The sequence below is a fragment of the Montipora capricornis genome, chromosome 3 (genome assembly GCF_036669925.1).
Source record: "Montipora capricornis isolate CH-2021 chromosome 3, ASM3666992v2, whole genome shotgun sequence".
Lineage (NCBI taxonomy): Eukaryota > Metazoa > Cnidaria > Anthozoa > Scleractinia > Acroporidae > Montipora > Montipora capricornis.
Genome location: NC_090885.1, coordinates 75922350 through 75939849, shown reverse-complemented (window position 1 = coordinate 75939849; position 17500 = coordinate 75922350). Strand labels below are relative to the sequence as shown.

Here is a 17500-nt window from a genome sequence, read left to right as displayed (position 1 = left end):
TTCGTTGCGTGAAAAAGTTTGTTGTAAGTGGTCATTAACCCATGCAAGTGTGAGCCGGGATGTCCTCCACCCCCTCCCTTCTCCTCAACAGATTTTCCCTTCCTCCCTCCCTCCCACCACAAACACACGCATCCTATGACTTTTTCAGTTTCTTTCGTACCAGATTGCAGCGGATTAAAAGCGATTCCACAGAACTTCAATCCATCACTTTGCATTTTGTTCTTTCCAAGAAAACGACCTCGCCTACTATCTCCCTTAATTAAGAACGGTGCCTACTTTTGCGCGGTTTACTGAATATGCGGTAAAAGCAGATATTAACAAGTGTTATTGAAATCCAAAAAGATAATTTGGGGGTAACCACGCATTTTTCGAAGATAATTAATCAACAATATTTGTAAAAAGCTTTAAAATACAAAGCAATGTAGGCACCGTCCTTAAGAGCGAAACAAGTCTACACACAGTGCTTCACTTTACACCTTTTCTGCAAACTGCAGTTATACACGCCCGAGCCGTCCCAATAAAATTTGGTTTGATCAAACGACTTTATAAATATACCAATTCGGCTAACGCAATGTGGTACCCAATTCAAATCTCTCGAGGTTAAGATTCTTTGTGTATTGTATTTGCATGCATGATAATGTAGCATTCACATGAAAATATTTGGAACAAAACGTTTTATTCCCAAAGGATCTGAATTGAGTACAACATTGAGTTAGCCGCATAGACCTTTTCGGGTTGTACATTTTGTTTTCCCAATACAGATCTTGTGATAATACTCAGGAGGTTTGGTCTTTTGTTTTGTTCATTAAAATGAGGGCATGCAAGCATGAATATGCCTGCATGAACAAAACAAAAGACCAAACCTCCTGAGTATTATCACAAGATCTGTATTGGGAAAACAAAATGTACAACCCGAAAAGGTCTATTGGTCAATGTTAGGCCCGTTTTAAACGTCGCATTTTACATGTGCCGAATCTAATACAAATGAGAAAAATATATTGTTTTCGCTCATTTGCATTGGATTTGGCACATGTGAAATGCGACGTTCAAAACGGGTCTAAATTAAATCACCGTAGAGAGATTGTCGAGCTGACTTTTGCAGCGTTAGCCCTTCGTCATAGCTGTTCGAAGGCTCGTCTTTGCTGCAGCCTTCGTCCTGCCAGAATTTACAGTCGGATGATGAACACTATCTCGGATAGTAAATTAAGTTTCTCATAACTCACCGCTGTGGTCATTCGTTTGCCTTTCTTCGCTGTTCAATGAAACCTAAAGCAGACCCGACTGAACATCAACAAATGATAGCATTGAGAAAAACCTCGACTTTTTATTGTCAACCTGTTACGTGCAATGAAACGTACTTCATTTGACATTTTTAGAGTAACCACATGATGATATTTGTAATTATTCTACCTTAAAAATCATTTTTATAGTGAAGGCACCCTTCACCATTCGCGTTGTGTCTGGACAAGGTAAATGAAATCTTACTTAGATATAAAAAAATTATCCATGCGACCGGTTTTGATAGATCGTGTTTTTTAAAGTTTGCAAATTGTCCTCGTCGATTTTGTGAAAACTATGAAAATATACGTGAAATTAAGGGTGCTTACCATTCAGCCAAAAAATCAGGATCAGCAGAATGATCGTTGCATAAAGATAAGCGTTTTTCATAATTTATTGACCACCCAGCATTCCATTCCGAAAATCACGAGAAAAGGGCCTGGAAACGGAACGATTCTCGCAACTGGTAAGGGAATTTCCCGAATTCCGTTCCGAACGGAAAAAGTGGATTACCTCTGGAGGTTGTCCACAATTTCCGAAGAGATTTTCCGGAAAATTGCCTTTCCATTTGACCTCAAACCAAAATTTCCGGAGTTTTAGGCTACATGGTAAACACACTAATCCTTAACTGCCCTCGAGCCATGCGATTACATATAGTAATTGGGTTAGTTTCAATTGAGTGTCGAAAGTAATTAGGTAATTACTTTGGTTTTGCATTCCTTCACTCAGTGATTGGTTCAAAGTTCTCGCGCCAATGTTTCAACTAATCACAAGTGAAACCAAAACCAATCGTAGCTCGCGCGTGCTCATTTTCCCGCGCTTTGTGTCGGCTACGTGTAATTACTTCGAGTTTTGATTGGTTTACTGGATTGTCTCCGTCCTTTTTGATTGGTCAAAGTAATTACTTTGGCTTTGGTTTTACGACACTCATTTGAAAACCGCTCTAAGGCCACAGAAACTGAATGCCTTTTGCATGCGCTCTACAGCATACTCTGCTAGAAAGGGGTTGGGTCTGGGGTCAGAGTTGAAAGCATCTTCAGCATTAAATTGACGGGGAAGCAATTAGGGTGGAGTATAGTGGAAGAGTTTTCTGACCTTTTTTGAACAACCGCGGAAGAGAGCTCCATTAGTTGGCAGTTTGAATGACAAAAAAATTTGTAAACAGATATTTCCTAATTCCTTATAACCGCTTGAAGTGCACCTCTCGAAAGACGAGGCAATTTTCGACGTATTTCAAATATCATAAATCAGTGGCGGATCGAGGAATATTTTATTGTTGGCGAATTGAAGGAAACGAAGTATATACTCTGACGAAAGTCCAGACAGGCTGCCATTTTGACTTCGTTTGTTTTGCATTAACAAATGTTCACGTCAGGTAAACAGTATCTGTTCCAGCAGAAATAAAAATGAAAAAAAAAAAAAGGAGCCAAAATGGGGGGTGGGTGGCCACCCTATTTCACCTATTCACTACCCCTTCCCCTTCCTGGATGCGCCTTACAAGACCGTGGAGCTGCAATAACTTTGTTTTTTAAACATCTTTCAGAGGAGCAACTTTTCAAGATGAACGGATCGTAGTTTCATGACCTGAAGACTTTCTGGGTCCATAAAGTATTTTGGGACGTTTATGATTTGGACTCCTGAGGAAGCCTTATTTAAGAAAATAGGCAAGGTATTTTTTGCCCCGGTTTATGATTATGCAGGAAATGTAGATCTTAATAAGTGTTATTGAAATCGAAAAAGAAAATTGGGGGTAACCAAGCATTTTTCAAAGATTATTCATGAACAATATTTGTCAAAAGCTTCATAATACAAAGCCATGTATGGCGTTCTTTTTCAAATTGAAGCTTAACTATGATCTCTGAAAAATGCATGGTTGCTCCCAATTTTCTTTTTGGATACCAATAGTACTTACTAAGATCAACTTTCTCTGCATAATTTTAAACCGCGCAAAAATATCCCTGTATTAGTAAGCATCACCGATAGTTAACCCGAGTATCTCGAGATGCGCAGAACGTATGCGCAATAACAATAATAGGCACCGTCCTTCGCTTACTTGCCAGGATGATCCAATGGAAGAAGAGGCTTGTGTATCAACACTATCAAAAAAACATCAAAATTGACATTAAAACTAAAGACGTCACCACCGAAATCTCATAATTTGTGGTTTGAAATTCAAATTACAGCATTTATTCTACGGCGAGCATTTGCAGCTGTTCATGCAAAACCAGAGAATATATCACATATACGATTTCAGTAAACTTAACTAGAATCACAAGAAAGATCCTTTTACTGACAAAGACAAAAAACTTATTAGTAGAATATCGGATGATGTCTTTTATATAATATTTTTAGTTTTCAGTTTCATTTATACAAATTTTATCTAGTTAATTTTAACTTGATATTACCAGGTTTTTTCCTCACTTTGCGTCTGGTCTTGCCGAAGAATATCCTCTGCGCCATCTTGACTATTAGACAACTGCAAAAAGAAGCCCAATATTTACACACCTTCACCTTAGTTTTAACGTTTTATTTAAGTGATCAAGTCTTTCGCTGTGGAAGTGAATGTGAATATTCAGAGACAACCAGTGACTTTAAATATTTAATGAGAGAGCAAGAAAATTTTGGCCAGAATTTTTATCGCTTTCGATCTCAGAAGGGCTTCTCGATTTGCTTCTTCGACGAAATGAATATAATTTCATTGTTTGGAAACCATTTCCTCTTCTTTTCTTGACCAATCAAAAAACAAAATTTCGTTTAATTCAGTGTAACGCTTTTGAAGCTGTCTGGCAGAAATAATAAACAACTCAACAAAAAAAACACATGTTCCCAAACTTACTAAACGTTTTTGGTTATAGATGGAATGATCAAGGCTTTGCTTTCTAAATTTTTTTATCTTCAGTCAGTTGAGGGTATTTCGAAGAATTCAGTAAGAAAACAATGTGATTAAAGTTTGAGCCTTGAAATAAGAAAAGAGCCCATATACCTGTAAAGAGACACTCATACTTGCTGTTTCATAACTGTTGTCGCCGTCATTTGCTTGCATATTTAGCGTACAAAAAATAAGCTATCGTTCCTGCAACGAGGATGACCAAAATAATTGATGCAGCCAATAACAGCCTTAGTTGTCTGGGGAAAGGACGAGAAACTTTCTGAACACTACTCTGTGTTTCTGCTCCTTCTCTAGAACATTCACCCTTTTCTATCAACGTTTTGTCCCTTTCGTCCATCGTCTCACTTCTCTCGGCTTGTCGGGCGCGTTGCTAGCGCGGGAAAAAATGGCGTGACCAATTGTAACAAAGCCATTCATTGGACGCCTTAAATTTCGTTGAGCAAAAAGTGCTATACCAATTTGGGAGGCTGTATCAAAGTCAAACCAAATCACGAGAAATTAAGGCAGAACAAATGAAAAGAGGGTTTTTGTCAAAACACGAAGAAAAACCTCTCGTAGCTGGAAAACTACCCACGTAACGTTGAGCCGGGGAATCAACCCCTTCTTTATTTCTTTGAAAATGAAGAAATAGCCATTACTTCGTTTATTTTCGCCTTTTATTCTCGCATACGTTTAAGGTACAAAAACACTTGTAGCGTTTTTCAACTCTGAAGAGTAATCTGACTCTGAAATTTCCTCTGAGAGGAAAACTATCTCTGATTGGATAGAATGTGAAACCCGATACAATTGGTCAATTCCCAAAACAAAATGGCTTCTAAAGGACGAGACCTCAGGAAATTCGTAGAATTTGGACGAAAAATTGTTGGAGTGGGGAAAAACTACCGGTTAGTGTCACCTAAATCACTCCAAAGATAGATTTGCACGCCTTTTAAAGCCACTTAGTTATCCTTTATGTTTTAACATTAGGCCAAATGGATCGCCTCAACATCCCCCTCCCACAGAAGATCCACTCATTTTCCTCAAACCTTCATCCACCTACTTGAGACAAGGAGGAAAAATAAAGGTAAATAAAGTAACTAAACGTTGCTTACATTTCAGCTACTGTTATTTCTTATTTGTTGGTAAAAAATAGGCTTCAAGTGAAGAAAAAAGGTAAGACTTAAATGCTGTGTTCCAATTCCATATTTTAAATGCCACCCCATTGATGTATCCCAGAACCAAATCGGAGCATTAACATCCCCTCCCGGGCACCCCTCTCGAATCAAAGTACTATTAGAATGTCCAGTCGTTGTTACAATTTTTTGGTGAAAAGAAGACAGAAGATAGTTCATAATTCCCAGAAGGAAAGGAGGCAGGGCTTGTTAAGGTTTTGTTCGACTAGTACATCATCTTGCAACTTACCACTGCTTTAAAGCTTACTTACGAATGTTTTATTACAGATTCCTATTGGCCGTGATCAGATTATTCATGAAGTAGAACTTGGTGTTGTCATTGGTAAAACTGGGCGGAACATTTCCCAGTCAGAGGCCATGGATCACGTGGGAGGATATGCTCTGACGTTGGACATGACTGATATTGACCTAATTTTTAATAAAGTGAGGGAATTCAAGTTTTTTTTTTTATGATACTGTATTTCAAGAAACCAACATCAGAAAGATCATATGCACTAGTCGGTAAAAGTTGAGAATCCAATCCCACCAAGGCGTTGGCCAATACGTCGACTTTACATTGACTAGTGGGTAAAAGTTGAGACTCCGATCCCACCAACGCATCGTCCAACACGTCGGCCAACGCGTTGGTTGACACACCACCAACACACTACCGACGTGTCTGTAGTGTGTTGACCGACGTGTCGGTAGTGTGTCGGCCGATGCATCGGTTGTGTGTTGGCCGATCCGTCGGTAGTGTGTTGGTGGTGTGTCCCCCCCCTCCCAACCCGGGAAAAGGCAGGGACTTGGACGAAAGGATAAGACAAAGTGAGCTAATGTTCCTGTCGCCAGGGCAATATTTCCATTCCAATGTCCTGCTTGTGCAAAAGCATTCATGAATTTTGTCAAAAATATTACTAACAACAAAATTAAACAATCAGCAAGGTTGTCCATTCAGCAGCTTTAAATGTATTTTTGGATGGCAAGCAAACAATAAGGATGAAACAGATTAACAAGCAGCAAGTTTAACTCGCGTTTCTTTCTGTCATTTTAGTCGCTGTCTGATTTGGTCCCAGTCTCAGGTGTGACACATTTCTAGACTCCAATACTCCAGCAGAAAAATTCCCCGGTTTGGATCCTGAAGGCCAAATCTTGTCCAAGACCCCGCATACCAGGGTAGTTGTCCTGCTAATGTCCCCACTTTTCCCTGGTTGGGGTCGGGGCAGGGATTTACATTGACTGGTCCATTAAGAACTTGTGAGAAGGTTGCATGAACTTTGAAGAAATAGCATGTGTATCAATGGTAAGGTCAGTTCTTGCACAAAGAGAAATTTTAATGTAACAGCCATGAAAAAGCTGGACTAAAGTCATAAAAAGATGAGGGGAGGGAGCAAGGAAGGAGGGGTGGGAGACAGAGGGAACCCCTGGCTTATCTTTTGATCTTGGATCTTCTTTACTGCAGATTGTTTCAGTAAAGATTGTTCCTCTTATGAATCAACCAGAAAACTGTGGGAGATAATGAGAAAAAGATTGTATCACATAATTTAGGTCAATTTAGTCATTGTGATCTATTCCAATGCCATGACTTTATGTTTCATTTGATTCGGGCTCCTGTTGGTTCACAATTCAAGTTTATTTTTGTTTCTTTATTGGCTATCCACATGAATTAGCCTTCTTTTACCCACATGGAGAAAAGGATAGAATCTGTGATAATGCGCAACATATTAGGTGCCACCCCTGATGAAGCTCCTGTTTGTAATGATGATAATGATACATACATACATACATACATACATACATGTACATACAGACATACATGTTGATTGCTTCGTCTTGACAGACGCTAGCCATCCTGTAGTACTTCATCATCTCTACTGTTGTTGCTGTTCAAATTTTGTCCGCGAGCACGTAGATGACTCTTCAAACCAGCAGCTGATTTGCACGGTCGATTACAGACATGACAGATGAATCCCAGTGATTTGACGGGGTTCAATTCCACATACATACATACATTTATTTGCAACTCCCTACATTGTATATAGGCTTTTCAATTACAAGCAAATTAATTCATACTATACAACAGAACAAGAAGAACAAATTATGATAAAAATGATATAAAAAATAATTTGAATAAAAATTACAAGTGTGTTCTTTCTCATGATAATATTTCAAGAAACTGCTCCAAGCATAATATATATAATGATGGTGTCAGTCTGCAGACAAATTTGCCTGATTTTCTTTTTCATTCAAGAGTTTCTCTTTCTGTTTATAAAAAAAACAACTTGTTACAATAATATTAAAAATTTTGTCCTTATTGAATTATTTCTACCCATCCACAGAGTGAAGCTGAAACTGTGATATATCCTTGGTTGCTTGGCAAAGGTTTTGACACTGCAACACCTGTTGGGGAATTTATTTCGAAATCAGAAATTCCTGATCCCAATGATGTGCGACTATGGCTAAAGGTCGATAGCGATATGAAGCAAGATGGAAACACTCGTGACATGATTTATAAGATTCCTCATTTGATCAGTTTTGTCAGTCGTTATATGACACTAGAAGAAGGAGATTTGTTTTTAACAGGGACTCCAGATAGTGGATCAAGATATGTGAAAAGAGGCCAAGAAATTATTTGTGGATTAGGTGATAAAATTGAAATGACATTTCCAATTGCTTTCTGAACATACCTCATTTATATTTTGGTCAGTTAACTTCAATTCTTCGATTCAATTTCTTCTTGAGATAGTTTGATACCTTTGTTGCTCTAGCATTGCATTCTGTCACTTTAGGGAATTGTATTAACTTCAATTTTTTAAAATCTGTCTTTCCATTAGAAGTGAGTACCGCTGTATATAACTTATGCATTTTAGTAATATCTTGTGATAAAATCCATTGATTTTAGGTTTTTTGCTTGTTGTTTTCTTTGTCATTGACTTTCTGCATTTCATGAGTTTTCACCCAAGAGTGGAGATATTTTAAATTAAGTGACAAGATAATGATAAGCTTCATTCCCCTTTTCTTGTCATATTCATACAGATGAATCTCGACAATCTATCTTCTGCAAGTGACCATCTCATACACATCTAGTCTCCTTTGCAGCTGTTATTAGGGTCGTTTCACAATGCTTGAGACTGGGTGTCAGGTTAGGACTGGATGTTACAAGGGCAGTATATTGAGGGCTAATTGTCTGTTATCCCTTAGAACTCTAACAGATCTAGAGGTCTTGTGCGCCTGCATTCCTCCACACACACTGCAGCTGGATCACTGGTCCAGCCAATTGTATTTTTTTTTATTTTATTTTATTTTTATTAACTTTTGCCAGTCCAGCTGGCAGAGCGCCACAACAGCTTGCGCCAATTACTGTGGCCCCTTTTTTTACCCTCCCCACCATGATACACAACAGAAGACAGACCACAACACCGGGAACTACGTGCCCTACTCTTAGCGACAAGTGTGTGTGTTCTTTTACGTCCCACAGGATTATTAACATTGAAGGGTTGTGAGACGGGACCTCCGGCTTATCGTCTTTATCCGAGAAGACTTGAAAGTCTAACCATTTGCAGATGTAGTTACAAAGGCAGCACTTTCTCCTCAGTTATTTAAAGACCCTGAGTGTTGGTCCGGCCGGAATTGAACTCGCGACCTCCCGCGTGACAGCCCGGTTCTCAACCAACTGAGCCACCGGTGCGCGGTATTTTCCACGAATCAGAAAATCACCTGCCTGCCAAGTACAAATACAATTGACTGAATACAAAATGCAATAATTATTGCAACGGGTGCTGCGTCACGGACAAACAACGCGGACCAGTGATCCAGCCGTTCGTTGGGGGGTGTCTTGAAAACAAAGACCCTTAAGGCCCTAAGACTGGAAAACAAAGAAAGTAACCCAAAACCCGCAATTTGGCTAATCCTCGGCCTAACTAGGCCTAAAGTTGGTTTTTAGGCCTAGGGTTAGCCAAATTGAGGGTTTTGGGTTACTTTCTTCGTTTTGGAGTCCTAGGGTCTTAGGGGTTTTTGTTTTCAAGACACCCGTTCGTTGGGAGGAGGATGTTCAAGGCCCACCTTTTCGACCGTTTGTTTTTGTTATGGAAATTCGCATTGGTAGATTGGGTGAATTTCAGCTTTTGCGGGATTTTCATACGTGAAAATTGTTCCTCGGCACGTAATGCCTGTCGGTTGAAGGTGGGCTTTTAACCGCACTTCCAAAACAGCTGGAAATCGCACCTATAACAGGGCATGCAACGAAATTTCTCTGTCACGCAACGCCTCGGTAACGATTTTTCTGCGATAAAAGGCTAATTTTCATTGGTCAAGGCAAAAAGCGGAAGAGTGTAAGAAAATGGCAGCGGCTCCGGCGCGGGACCTTCGACGATTTATTGAATTTGGACGAAAAATTGTCGGCGTAGGCAGAAATTTCAGGTTTGGATCGATCAGTCGATGTTTAAGCTGTTCAAGTCACAATGATTTTAACTGTTTCATCGTCTTTAATCGACAGAGAGCATGCTGCAGAGTTAGGAAATCCAGTTCCGAGGACGCCATTGATCTTTCTGAAACCACCATCCAGTTATTTACGACAAGGGGGTGAAATAAAGGTAGTCAGCGTTTTCTCTTATTGTCGCACGTCGTTGGGATAAATGTAGGGGTATAATTAACTGAAAAGTGGAGGCTTCTGCTAAAGTAGCTTTTAAGTGTCCGAAGCGAACGTTAAGGGAACTTGCGACCAAGTCATCCACAGGCAGCCCAAGCTCGGTATACGATTTATAGACTTTGTATGGCAAAATTAACTTTGAACTTATAAAATGCTAAAATAAGCTGTAAATGTAGAAACTTCACTTACCTCTACGTACAATTGTCCTCGTCTTTTCTGTGCAATTGGAGGGCAAACTGTGCCCGTTTTAGACGGGTTTGTGGCCAACAAGTTTTTACAATGTTGTTAGTTGTCATTTCCCCTCATAAAGAGAAGAAAGGCTGGTGACTTATGGCGATCTCGTCCCACAGATTGCTCTCGCATCACAAAGCAACAGTCTGAATCGCCATAAAAACACCGCAGCCTTAAGACCAGATAAATTTCCTATCACATCAACTCCACTCCGGGACCACACGGCGATTTTTGGCGAATAAATTCCAAATAATGTTTCTCTTTCTATAACCTTCCCATGCACTCGGCAAGATGTATGGCTACGACCGTTATAGCTTGATGGCAATCAGATTACATTCTGCAATGTCATTGGCCAAGTGCTTCAAATTGTCCAATGAGAGTGCAGAAGTTAAGACGATTGCCATCAAGCTATAAATCATATACTGAGCTTGGGCTGCCTGTGAGTCATCTCACTTGGGCCCTGGTTTCTTCTGGGGATATAAAAATATAAAAATATAACCTTGCTACGCTTGCTTACCAAGCCCACTACCCATCCGTGGCAGACTTTGACTCCTGGCCTCGATTGTTCAAAAGGTGGATAACATTATCCAGCGATAAAACACTAGCAAATTCAATTGATTTATCCAGTGGATAGCGCTATCCACCCTTCAAACAACTGGGACCTGGAGAGTGGAAATCAAAAACAGTTTTTTCCTTTTGGTCCTCCCTCTTCCCATGACCTACCCACCCTTACTCCTGAAAATTGAAAACCCCCTTACCAAACAGTAGTAAGGAACGGAGGACTCTTCCGTATATATTATTTTATTGAGGACTTTCATTGGCTAAACAACCATCGATTTCCATAATCTCTCATACAAGCGTTAAGATAACTAGTGAAGGATGTACACTCACTGGATTTGAATATTAAAATGTTTCATTTGTTGTCAGATTCCTCCTGGGTGCAACCAGCTTCATCATGAAGTAGAACTTGCTGTTGTTATTGGAAAAACAGGTGTGTCTATTTTGGAATCAGATGCCATGGATCATGTTGGGGGGTATGCACTGGCTCTTGACATGACTGCTCGAGATATTCAAGATGCCGCCAAGAAAAAAGGCTGGCCATGGACATTTGCCAAAGGCTTTGATACTGCATTGCCGATTAGTGAATTCGTTCCCAAGGCAGAGATTCCTGATCCCAATAGTGTTCACTTGTGGCTTAAAGTTGATGGTCAAATAAAACAAGATGGCAATACCCAAGATTTTATCTTCAAGATCCCTTACTTGATAAGTTACATCAGTCAAAATATGACACTTGAAGAAGGGGATTTGATTTTAACAGGAACACCTCAAGGTGTGTCTGCAGTTAGGCCTGGCCAAACTATTGTCTGTGGACTAGCTGACAAAATTGAGATGACATTTCCTGTTACACAGTAGAAATGAACATTAAACAAATTTTTTTCTCTCTCGTTTAATCTATTTTTTCCCAAAAATAACTTGACATGGAACAATGGCTCACAGCTAATTAGGAGCTTACTTAACTCAAGTGTTGGTAAAATAGGTACTATTCTTAAGTGCAAACAGCAATAATTTCTGAAAATCATATAATGTTAGTTCATAATATAGTACGGGGAACTGCTCAATTTAATTAACAATTATTCGCCGAAGGCAAAGTGATTATCGGGGAATATTCACTGAGACGAAGTCGAGGTGAATATTCACCGATAATCACTGAGCCTGAGGCGAATAATTGTTTTAGTATAAATACACAGGTGATTATTTCAAAACAGAGAAAGAAAAACCTTTCAACGGGAAATCATCTTCAACTTACAGTGGCAAAACGACTACTGGCAGCCATTTTGTCCGTCGAGGTGATTATCGGCTGATAATCCGAGATAGTGAGCCAATGAGAGCACGCGATTTTGTATAATCACCTGTGTATTTATACTAATTAATTAATATACTGTATGCTCCAAATAATTTTCATTGTAATATTATTGTCATCCATTAAATCTTTCGTAGAAACATAATCCTGAAGTGGACCTTGCCATCAAATACCACCGCTAAATTAGTCGTCATTCAAAAATTCCTACATGTACTTGGTGAGAAATTTAATAAAGACTGTGACACTCTGGCCTGGGCTGTGTTGTTTAAAGCAGAGCAGAGATCATGGCACTAACCGTAACCCAGGTTTTAATTAAGTTGTCGTCATAATTATTGTAATCACATTTATCTGGGCTTTCAAATGGGAGGCAATGGTTGCATGTAATAGCTTATCCCTTAACTTAATAATTAAGGTCAAGTTAAGGGATAAGCTATTATTTCTTGTATGATTGGCAGTAGGGAGTGCATTCCCCAAAGATGTGCGTCAAAGCTGCAAAAGGATGAGGCAGACAACACGTTCTTGTTGGATGTTCAGCTGGGTTCCTGCTAAACTATTTTACTCAGTATGAAGTTATATATGGTAACATTGAAATTGCATCGGGATTCATGTGACCTGAATGCTCTATTTCTTTTGGCTGTCACTGTCTTGATTATTCTGACTTGATTTTAAGAAATGTACTGGTTAATTACTGCATCAGCTTGAACATTATTGTTCTCAAGCAGAATTATTTGGACCAACACATCTGGCTATTTCGTTATGTTCTCCAGAAATAATATTGGTACCAACTTGTACTTCTCTTGGTAGTTTGGGTAGCTTTCCATAATCTCCTTCAATTTTTGAATAAACAGCACCACCTAGTCAAATAACAGCAAGGTTATTTTTTAAGGAAATGTAGCAAGTGGATAAAGAGCAGGTCAGTGTGTAATATGAGGAGCCATGGATCATGCATTTGGGGGATGTGCATTTAACTAGCTTGCTCTCATCACAACTGCACAAGAAATTCAAGATGCAGTCAAAATACAAGATTGATCCCCCTCATTTGGCAAAACCTTTGATATGTACTGCATTGCCAATTAGCTTTCAACCAATAAGAATACTTAATGTTACAAAATACATAGAAACCAAAAACGCTTGCAAATACCTGCAGAATCTCAGTTGTCTTAACTTTATTTTGCTTTCAAGTTCAGAAGACCATAAACCGGAAATATTTCAGGAATTTTGATTGGGCTGTGACAAATCCCAATAAAGTTTAAAACATGCAAACAAACACTACTCATTACCATTGCACTTCTCAGGTCTCATTAGCTTTTTACTTTTAAAACACTTCAAAAACGTGACACCTCTAAAGCTTCCTGGAAAAATGGACAGAGTAATTCTCTTCAACAAAGGTTTAAATAACCTGGCTGCCCATCCCTTCCTGGAATCACTCCAGAAACCCACTAGGAGATCAAGACACATGTTGTGAACACTATATCCCACTCTCAGCTCGTACCAAGTTGTATAAATACAGTTTCCTACCAAAAACAATAGCTAATTGAAACAGTTTACCTCGATCTATTATCGACTTATCTACTAGCTCAGGAGCCTTTCACGACTCCTTAGCATCATACTATTGTTAGTGATTCTAACCCCTTAGACCGCTGACACTGCAACATATCTTTGTGAGGTAGCACAGTAAAAGTGAAGTAACGTGAAGTGACGTGGCTTAAGTTTATTCAGCATCTGCTGCAGGATCCACTTGCACATCTGCATCCCTAAGCTTTTGCACCAAAACATCTGCTATTTGACCAAGTTCTCCAGAAATGGGTACCAATTCATATTTGCCTTTGCACTCTTCACAGCTATCAAGAATTTCCTTCAGTTTTCGAATGAACAGAACCACCTATTTGAAGACAAAAACTGTTTTATTGTCAATGTCCTCGAGGAACGTTTATAAGTGTATAAAGAGCAGATAAGATTTTAATCTTGTGGCAGGCTAACTACAACTGATGGTAAGATACAAAAGACCTTTTTCATACTGGGCAGCCCTCAATGCTAATGAGAATTTCTAGTCTTGCTTTGATGGGCAAAATTCAAGAGAATATAATATAGAACCAATTGAGGTGAGTTGGTCTAATCAACATAAATACAAAAGAATAATAATTAATTGGCCACTATTTAAAAGTGGTCTATGTAAGTAAGACCTCTGTATGGGTGTTGAAAATGGTAAGGTATATAGGCAAGCCATTGTCAATCCCACAGACTCCTCCAAATAGTATAGTATCAGACTTCCGATAGAGATGCATAATTTGTCCACACAAATGATGGGTCTCTCATGTTATCCGTGTAGTGTAAAGACGGGATGAACTATATAAGACGCATAATTGTCTGGGACGAACTTGGGCAGACATTTTTTCTGCGTCTGGTATAAAGACTGGCACAAGATGCATAGTGCGTCTTTGAAGACCCACTTAAGGACGTTCGCGCTCATTGCTACTGCGCATCCTTACAGCGCACGCAAATTCACATGCCATGTAATGCATCGAGTGCACGTGCTAAGTACTAAAATGACCAATAATAGGGTAGATGGCCATTGCTGTAGCTTTGCTTGGGTTTAACAATCTTGGATGTTCGGTGACCTCTACTTTTCCTTTCAGAAACAGATTTTATTTACAATTATCTCCACATTGTCCAAAAATGAACAAAAAATCAATGTGGGAAGTTGAAAAATTTTCAAGATTTCTGTCCTTGGGACATGGAATCCTGCCATCTTGTGGCTGCAAGGTGCATGACACTATGGTCGCGAAATGCGAACTTGTTCTTTAAGGAACCTCAACAAATGTGGCTGGTTAGTAGACCTTTTAATTAAAGTGATCTGCTTAGTTATCTGGCCTTTAAATAAATGTGAGGGTGGTGACTTGACCTTGTTATGATTCAGTCCTCAGTCCTCACACAAAAATACCCCTGTATTAGTAAGCATCACCTATAGGAAACTGGAGTATCTTGGGGTGCGAAGAACATACGCGCAATAAAAATTAGTTGGAATTTATATGAGAAGAACAGTGTGGTTGCTATCAAAATAAGGTCATCTCCAGCCTCACTTTCATTCATAGGCCAGGTAACTAAGCACACCACTGTAAAATGGACTTGTGACATGCAGCAAGAAAATTGCTTTCATTTAAAAATACCTGTTCGTCTCGCTGTTCGCGACTCAATCCAGCTTCGGCATTCTGGGACATATCATACAAGGACATCAGGGGGGTAGCATACTCCAATATGATGTGATCGGGCTCCTCGACGTCTCCATCTGGGCGTGGCATCACTATACGGTGAACGGTGTGCCTGTAAACCCTCTTGAGTATCCCACCCCTGTCCAACTCATACGCCGGGAGATTTCCGTCAGATATCACTCTTGGATCCGCCTTGTCGATTGTTTCGTAGGTATAGCAGCTTTTAGGCAACAAAATAAACAGCTTCTTTTTTGTAATTTTAAAGCGGTATTTCTCTGATTTACTGATTTGGTCTTCTAACACTGGTAGCACTAATTTCAGATAACCGAAATAATAGCTCCATGCTAGACCATCAGCCACGTTTTTATTTTCTCTCTCGTTGATCTGCGATACTTCCACGATAGAAAGCTCTCGAAAACCGACAAGGAATGACAACAGAGGTACCAAGAAGCTGTTCAGACAAAACAGGATCACATAATCCGAACGAAAAAAGGTGTTGGAATTCGCGTACAACGCATAAGACACTGCTATTATGGACACGACAAAGACGATTAACATGTAACCAGAATAGGTGAAAGCAAAAGTAGAGTTAAGAACTTTCCTCCAACTTCCGTGATACCGAGTTTCCTTGTGGCGGATTTCTTCAAGAAGCAGACACAGTCTTTGCATTATCTCACCAATTGCCAAACTCAGCACAAGAAGACCGATCCCAAAGAAGACAAAGAGCACCTTTTCTTTATCTTCCCTTACTTCTGTAGCGTGTGCAACCGTCGCCTTTACAAGAACTAGGGCTGAAATAGCGACCACAATTGCCAGAATTGCTGCTGCGATGAAGGCATATTTACCGCGTGGCTTAGCAATTGGACCAAAACCATTGTTTTCTTGTTGGGGATCCATGGCTCAGGAGACAACTAGCAGCTTTTGAGAAAAATGTATTCGTCGACCGATCACTCCGATTAAAAATTCAAACAAGAGCTCAAACGGTAATTGAAACTTGGAGCTTGGGGAAAATCCCCAACACTCCATGATGTGGTATGTGATTAATTAACAAAAGAGGCTTGCACATTTTAATAAATAGCGACTTATCAGCACTTTCAGTTTTAATTAAATTTCCCCGCATCGACAAGGCACGAAATGAAACACTCAGTTTGAGACTGCATAATGATGATAAGAGAACAGACATAGACTTGCCACAAGTCGACCTCACGATAACCCAAGAAGAAAATGTTTCGGCGAGCGAATCGTGATTTTTCGTACGCGAAGTGAATGAGCGAGCGACGAAGTCGCGAGAGGTCGACTTGTCTCGCTTGCAAAGTTTTCAAAGTCTCGCGCCAAAAAGGGGATGACGTCATTCGCAAGCCCTGGACACAGTCGAACATGTTTGTTTCGGCTATCTTTAAAAGCGGGAATGGGGAATGCGGGAATGGGGAACGGGGAACGGGGAACGGGGAACGGGGAATCTTTAAAATGAGGAATCTTTAAAAGCGGGAATCTTTAAAATGGGGAATAAAAGCGGGAATCTTTAAAATGGGGAATCTTTAAAACCGGGAATCTTTAAAACGGGGAATCTTTAAAAGCGGGAATCTTTAAAGTGGGGAATCTGTAAAACCGGGAATCTTTAAAACGGGGAATCTTTAAAACCGGGAATCTTTAAAATGTCCAGAAATACAGTGGACTTGACTTTCCTTAAATTTGATTATTGAGTGAATATTGGTTCCCATTTTTTATTCACCTTGATGCCCCAGACCCAAGGCCCATGGTCAAGGCCAGCCATCCTCTTTCATCTGAACTTAAAGTTTTTAAATTGCATATTGATTCGGTTATGTACCTGCCACCGAGCACGAAAAATCAGCGTGAGCTACACGCTAGCGAATCGAAAAAGCATGACCCATAATTTCAAAAACATTTTGCTGTTACATTTTACACCACGTCCGGACATCAGAGTGATGGCTTCTCTTTAGCAATGTTGTCAATAAACTTTTAGAATACGAAAATATCACGCATTTAAAACTTTGGAAAGGTTGGCAGCTTAAGTGTGTCGCCAGCAGTACATGACCAATTCACTATCTCCCGCAATTTTTAATAAATGTTCCGCCTAGTTGGAGTGAATGGAATTTCCCTATAAAGACAGCGCGTCTGAGATAAGTTATCTCGTTTGTCGGTCGGTAAACACCTCAAAAAATATTTTAGTTTTTCCTGACAGTTATGCACTAGTCAGTGGAAAGCCCCGCACCC

At 39.7% G+C, this 17500-nt stretch overlaps 4 protein-coding genes across 5 annotated transcripts in view; 2 read left to right on the top strand and 2 right to left on the bottom strand.

Moving 5' to 3' along the window:
- The window catches only part of LOC138044171 (uncharacterized), a 5323-nt gene extending 789 nt beyond the window's left edge, over window positions 1-4534 (bottom strand). Inside the window, exons 1-5 of one of the 2 annotated variants that reach the window (XM_068890853.1) lie at window positions 4472-4534; window positions 4262-4351; window positions 3684-3754; window positions 3332-3374; window positions 1224-1266 (exon numbers count right to left, since the gene is read on the bottom strand). In XM_068890853.1, coding sequence (XP_068746954.1) covers window positions 1224-1266; window positions 3332-3374; window positions 3684-3754; window positions 4262-4321 — 217 coding nt within the window. In that variant the 5' untranslated portion in view covers window positions 4322-4351; window positions 4472-4534. The other variant, XM_068890852.1, reaches the window with a different exon arrangement.
- Window positions 4535-4917: 383 nt separating this feature from the next.
- Window positions 4918-8217, top strand: LOC138044169 (oxaloacetate decarboxylase, mitochondrial-like). The gene is made up of 4 exons (XM_068890849.1): window positions 4918-5052; window positions 5135-5231; window positions 5608-5763; window positions 7656-8217. The coding sequence occupies exons 1-4, from the start codon at window positions 4976-4978 to the stop codon at window positions 7995-7997; spliced, it is 672 nt and encodes a 223-aa protein (XP_068746950.1). The 5' UTR covers window positions 4918-4975; the 3' UTR covers window positions 7998-8217.
- Window positions 8218-9582: 1365 nt separating this feature from the next.
- LOC138044168 (uncharacterized) lies at window positions 9583-12304 on the top strand. Its single transcript, XM_068890847.1, has 3 exons — window positions 9583-9735; window positions 9812-9908; window positions 11123-12304. Exons 1-3 carry the CDS (start codon window positions 9656-9658, stop codon window positions 11606-11608), a joined length of 663 nt encoding a protein of 220 aa, XP_068746948.1. The 5' UTR covers window positions 9583-9655; the 3' UTR covers window positions 11609-12304.
- An 894-nt stretch (window positions 12305-13198) lies between these two features.
- LOC138044167 (stimulator of interferon genes protein 7-like) lies at window positions 13199-16560 on the bottom strand. Its single transcript, XM_068890846.1, has 2 exons — window positions 15224-16560; window positions 13199-13938 (listed from the first exon to the last, which is right to left on the bottom strand). The coding sequence occupies exons 1-2, from the start codon at window positions 16160-16162 to the stop codon at window positions 13768-13770; spliced, it is 1110 nt and encodes a 369-aa protein (XP_068746947.1). The 5' UTR covers window positions 16163-16560; the 3' UTR covers window positions 13199-13767.
- Window positions 16561-17500: the final 940 nt, after the last annotated feature.

What these genes read in the sequence shown, in the direction of transcription:
- LOC138044167 (XM_068890846.1), bottom strand. Translation starts at nt 16,162, where the DNA reads ATGGATCCCCAACAAGAAAACAATGGTTTTGGTCCAATTGCTAAGCCA. An exon ending in GCGAACAGCGAGACGAACAG is followed by an intron (nt 13,939 to 15,223) that starts GTATTTTTAAAT and finishes GTCTTCAAATAG; the next exon opens with GTGGTTCTGTTCATTCGAAA.
- LOC138044169 (XM_068890849.1), top strand. Translation starts at nt 4,976, where the DNA reads ATGGCTTCTAAAGGACGAGACCTCAGGAAATTCGTAGAATTTGGACGA. An exon ending in GGAGTGGGGAAAAACTACCG is followed by an intron (nt 5,053 to 5,134) that starts GTTAGTGTCACC and finishes TTTTAACATTAG; the next exon opens with GCCAAATGGATCGCCTCAAC. An exon ending in TTGACCTAATTTTTAATAAA is followed by an intron (nt 5,764 to 7,655) that starts GTGAGGGAATTC and finishes ACCCATCCACAG; the next exon opens with AGTGAAGCTGAAACTGTGAT.
- LOC138044168 (XM_068890847.1), top strand. Translation starts at nt 9,656, where the DNA reads ATGGCAGCGGCTCCGGCGCGGGACCTTCGACGATTTATTGAATTTGGA. An exon ending in GGCGTAGGCAGAAATTTCAG is followed by an intron (nt 9,736 to 9,811) that starts GTTTGGATCGAT and finishes TTTAATCGACAG; the next exon opens with AGAGCATGCTGCAGAGTTAG. An exon ending in GACAAGGGGGTGAAATAAAG is followed by an intron (nt 9,909 to 11,122) that starts GTAGTCAGCGTT and finishes ATTTGTTGTCAG; the next exon opens with ATTCCTCCTGGGTGCAACCA.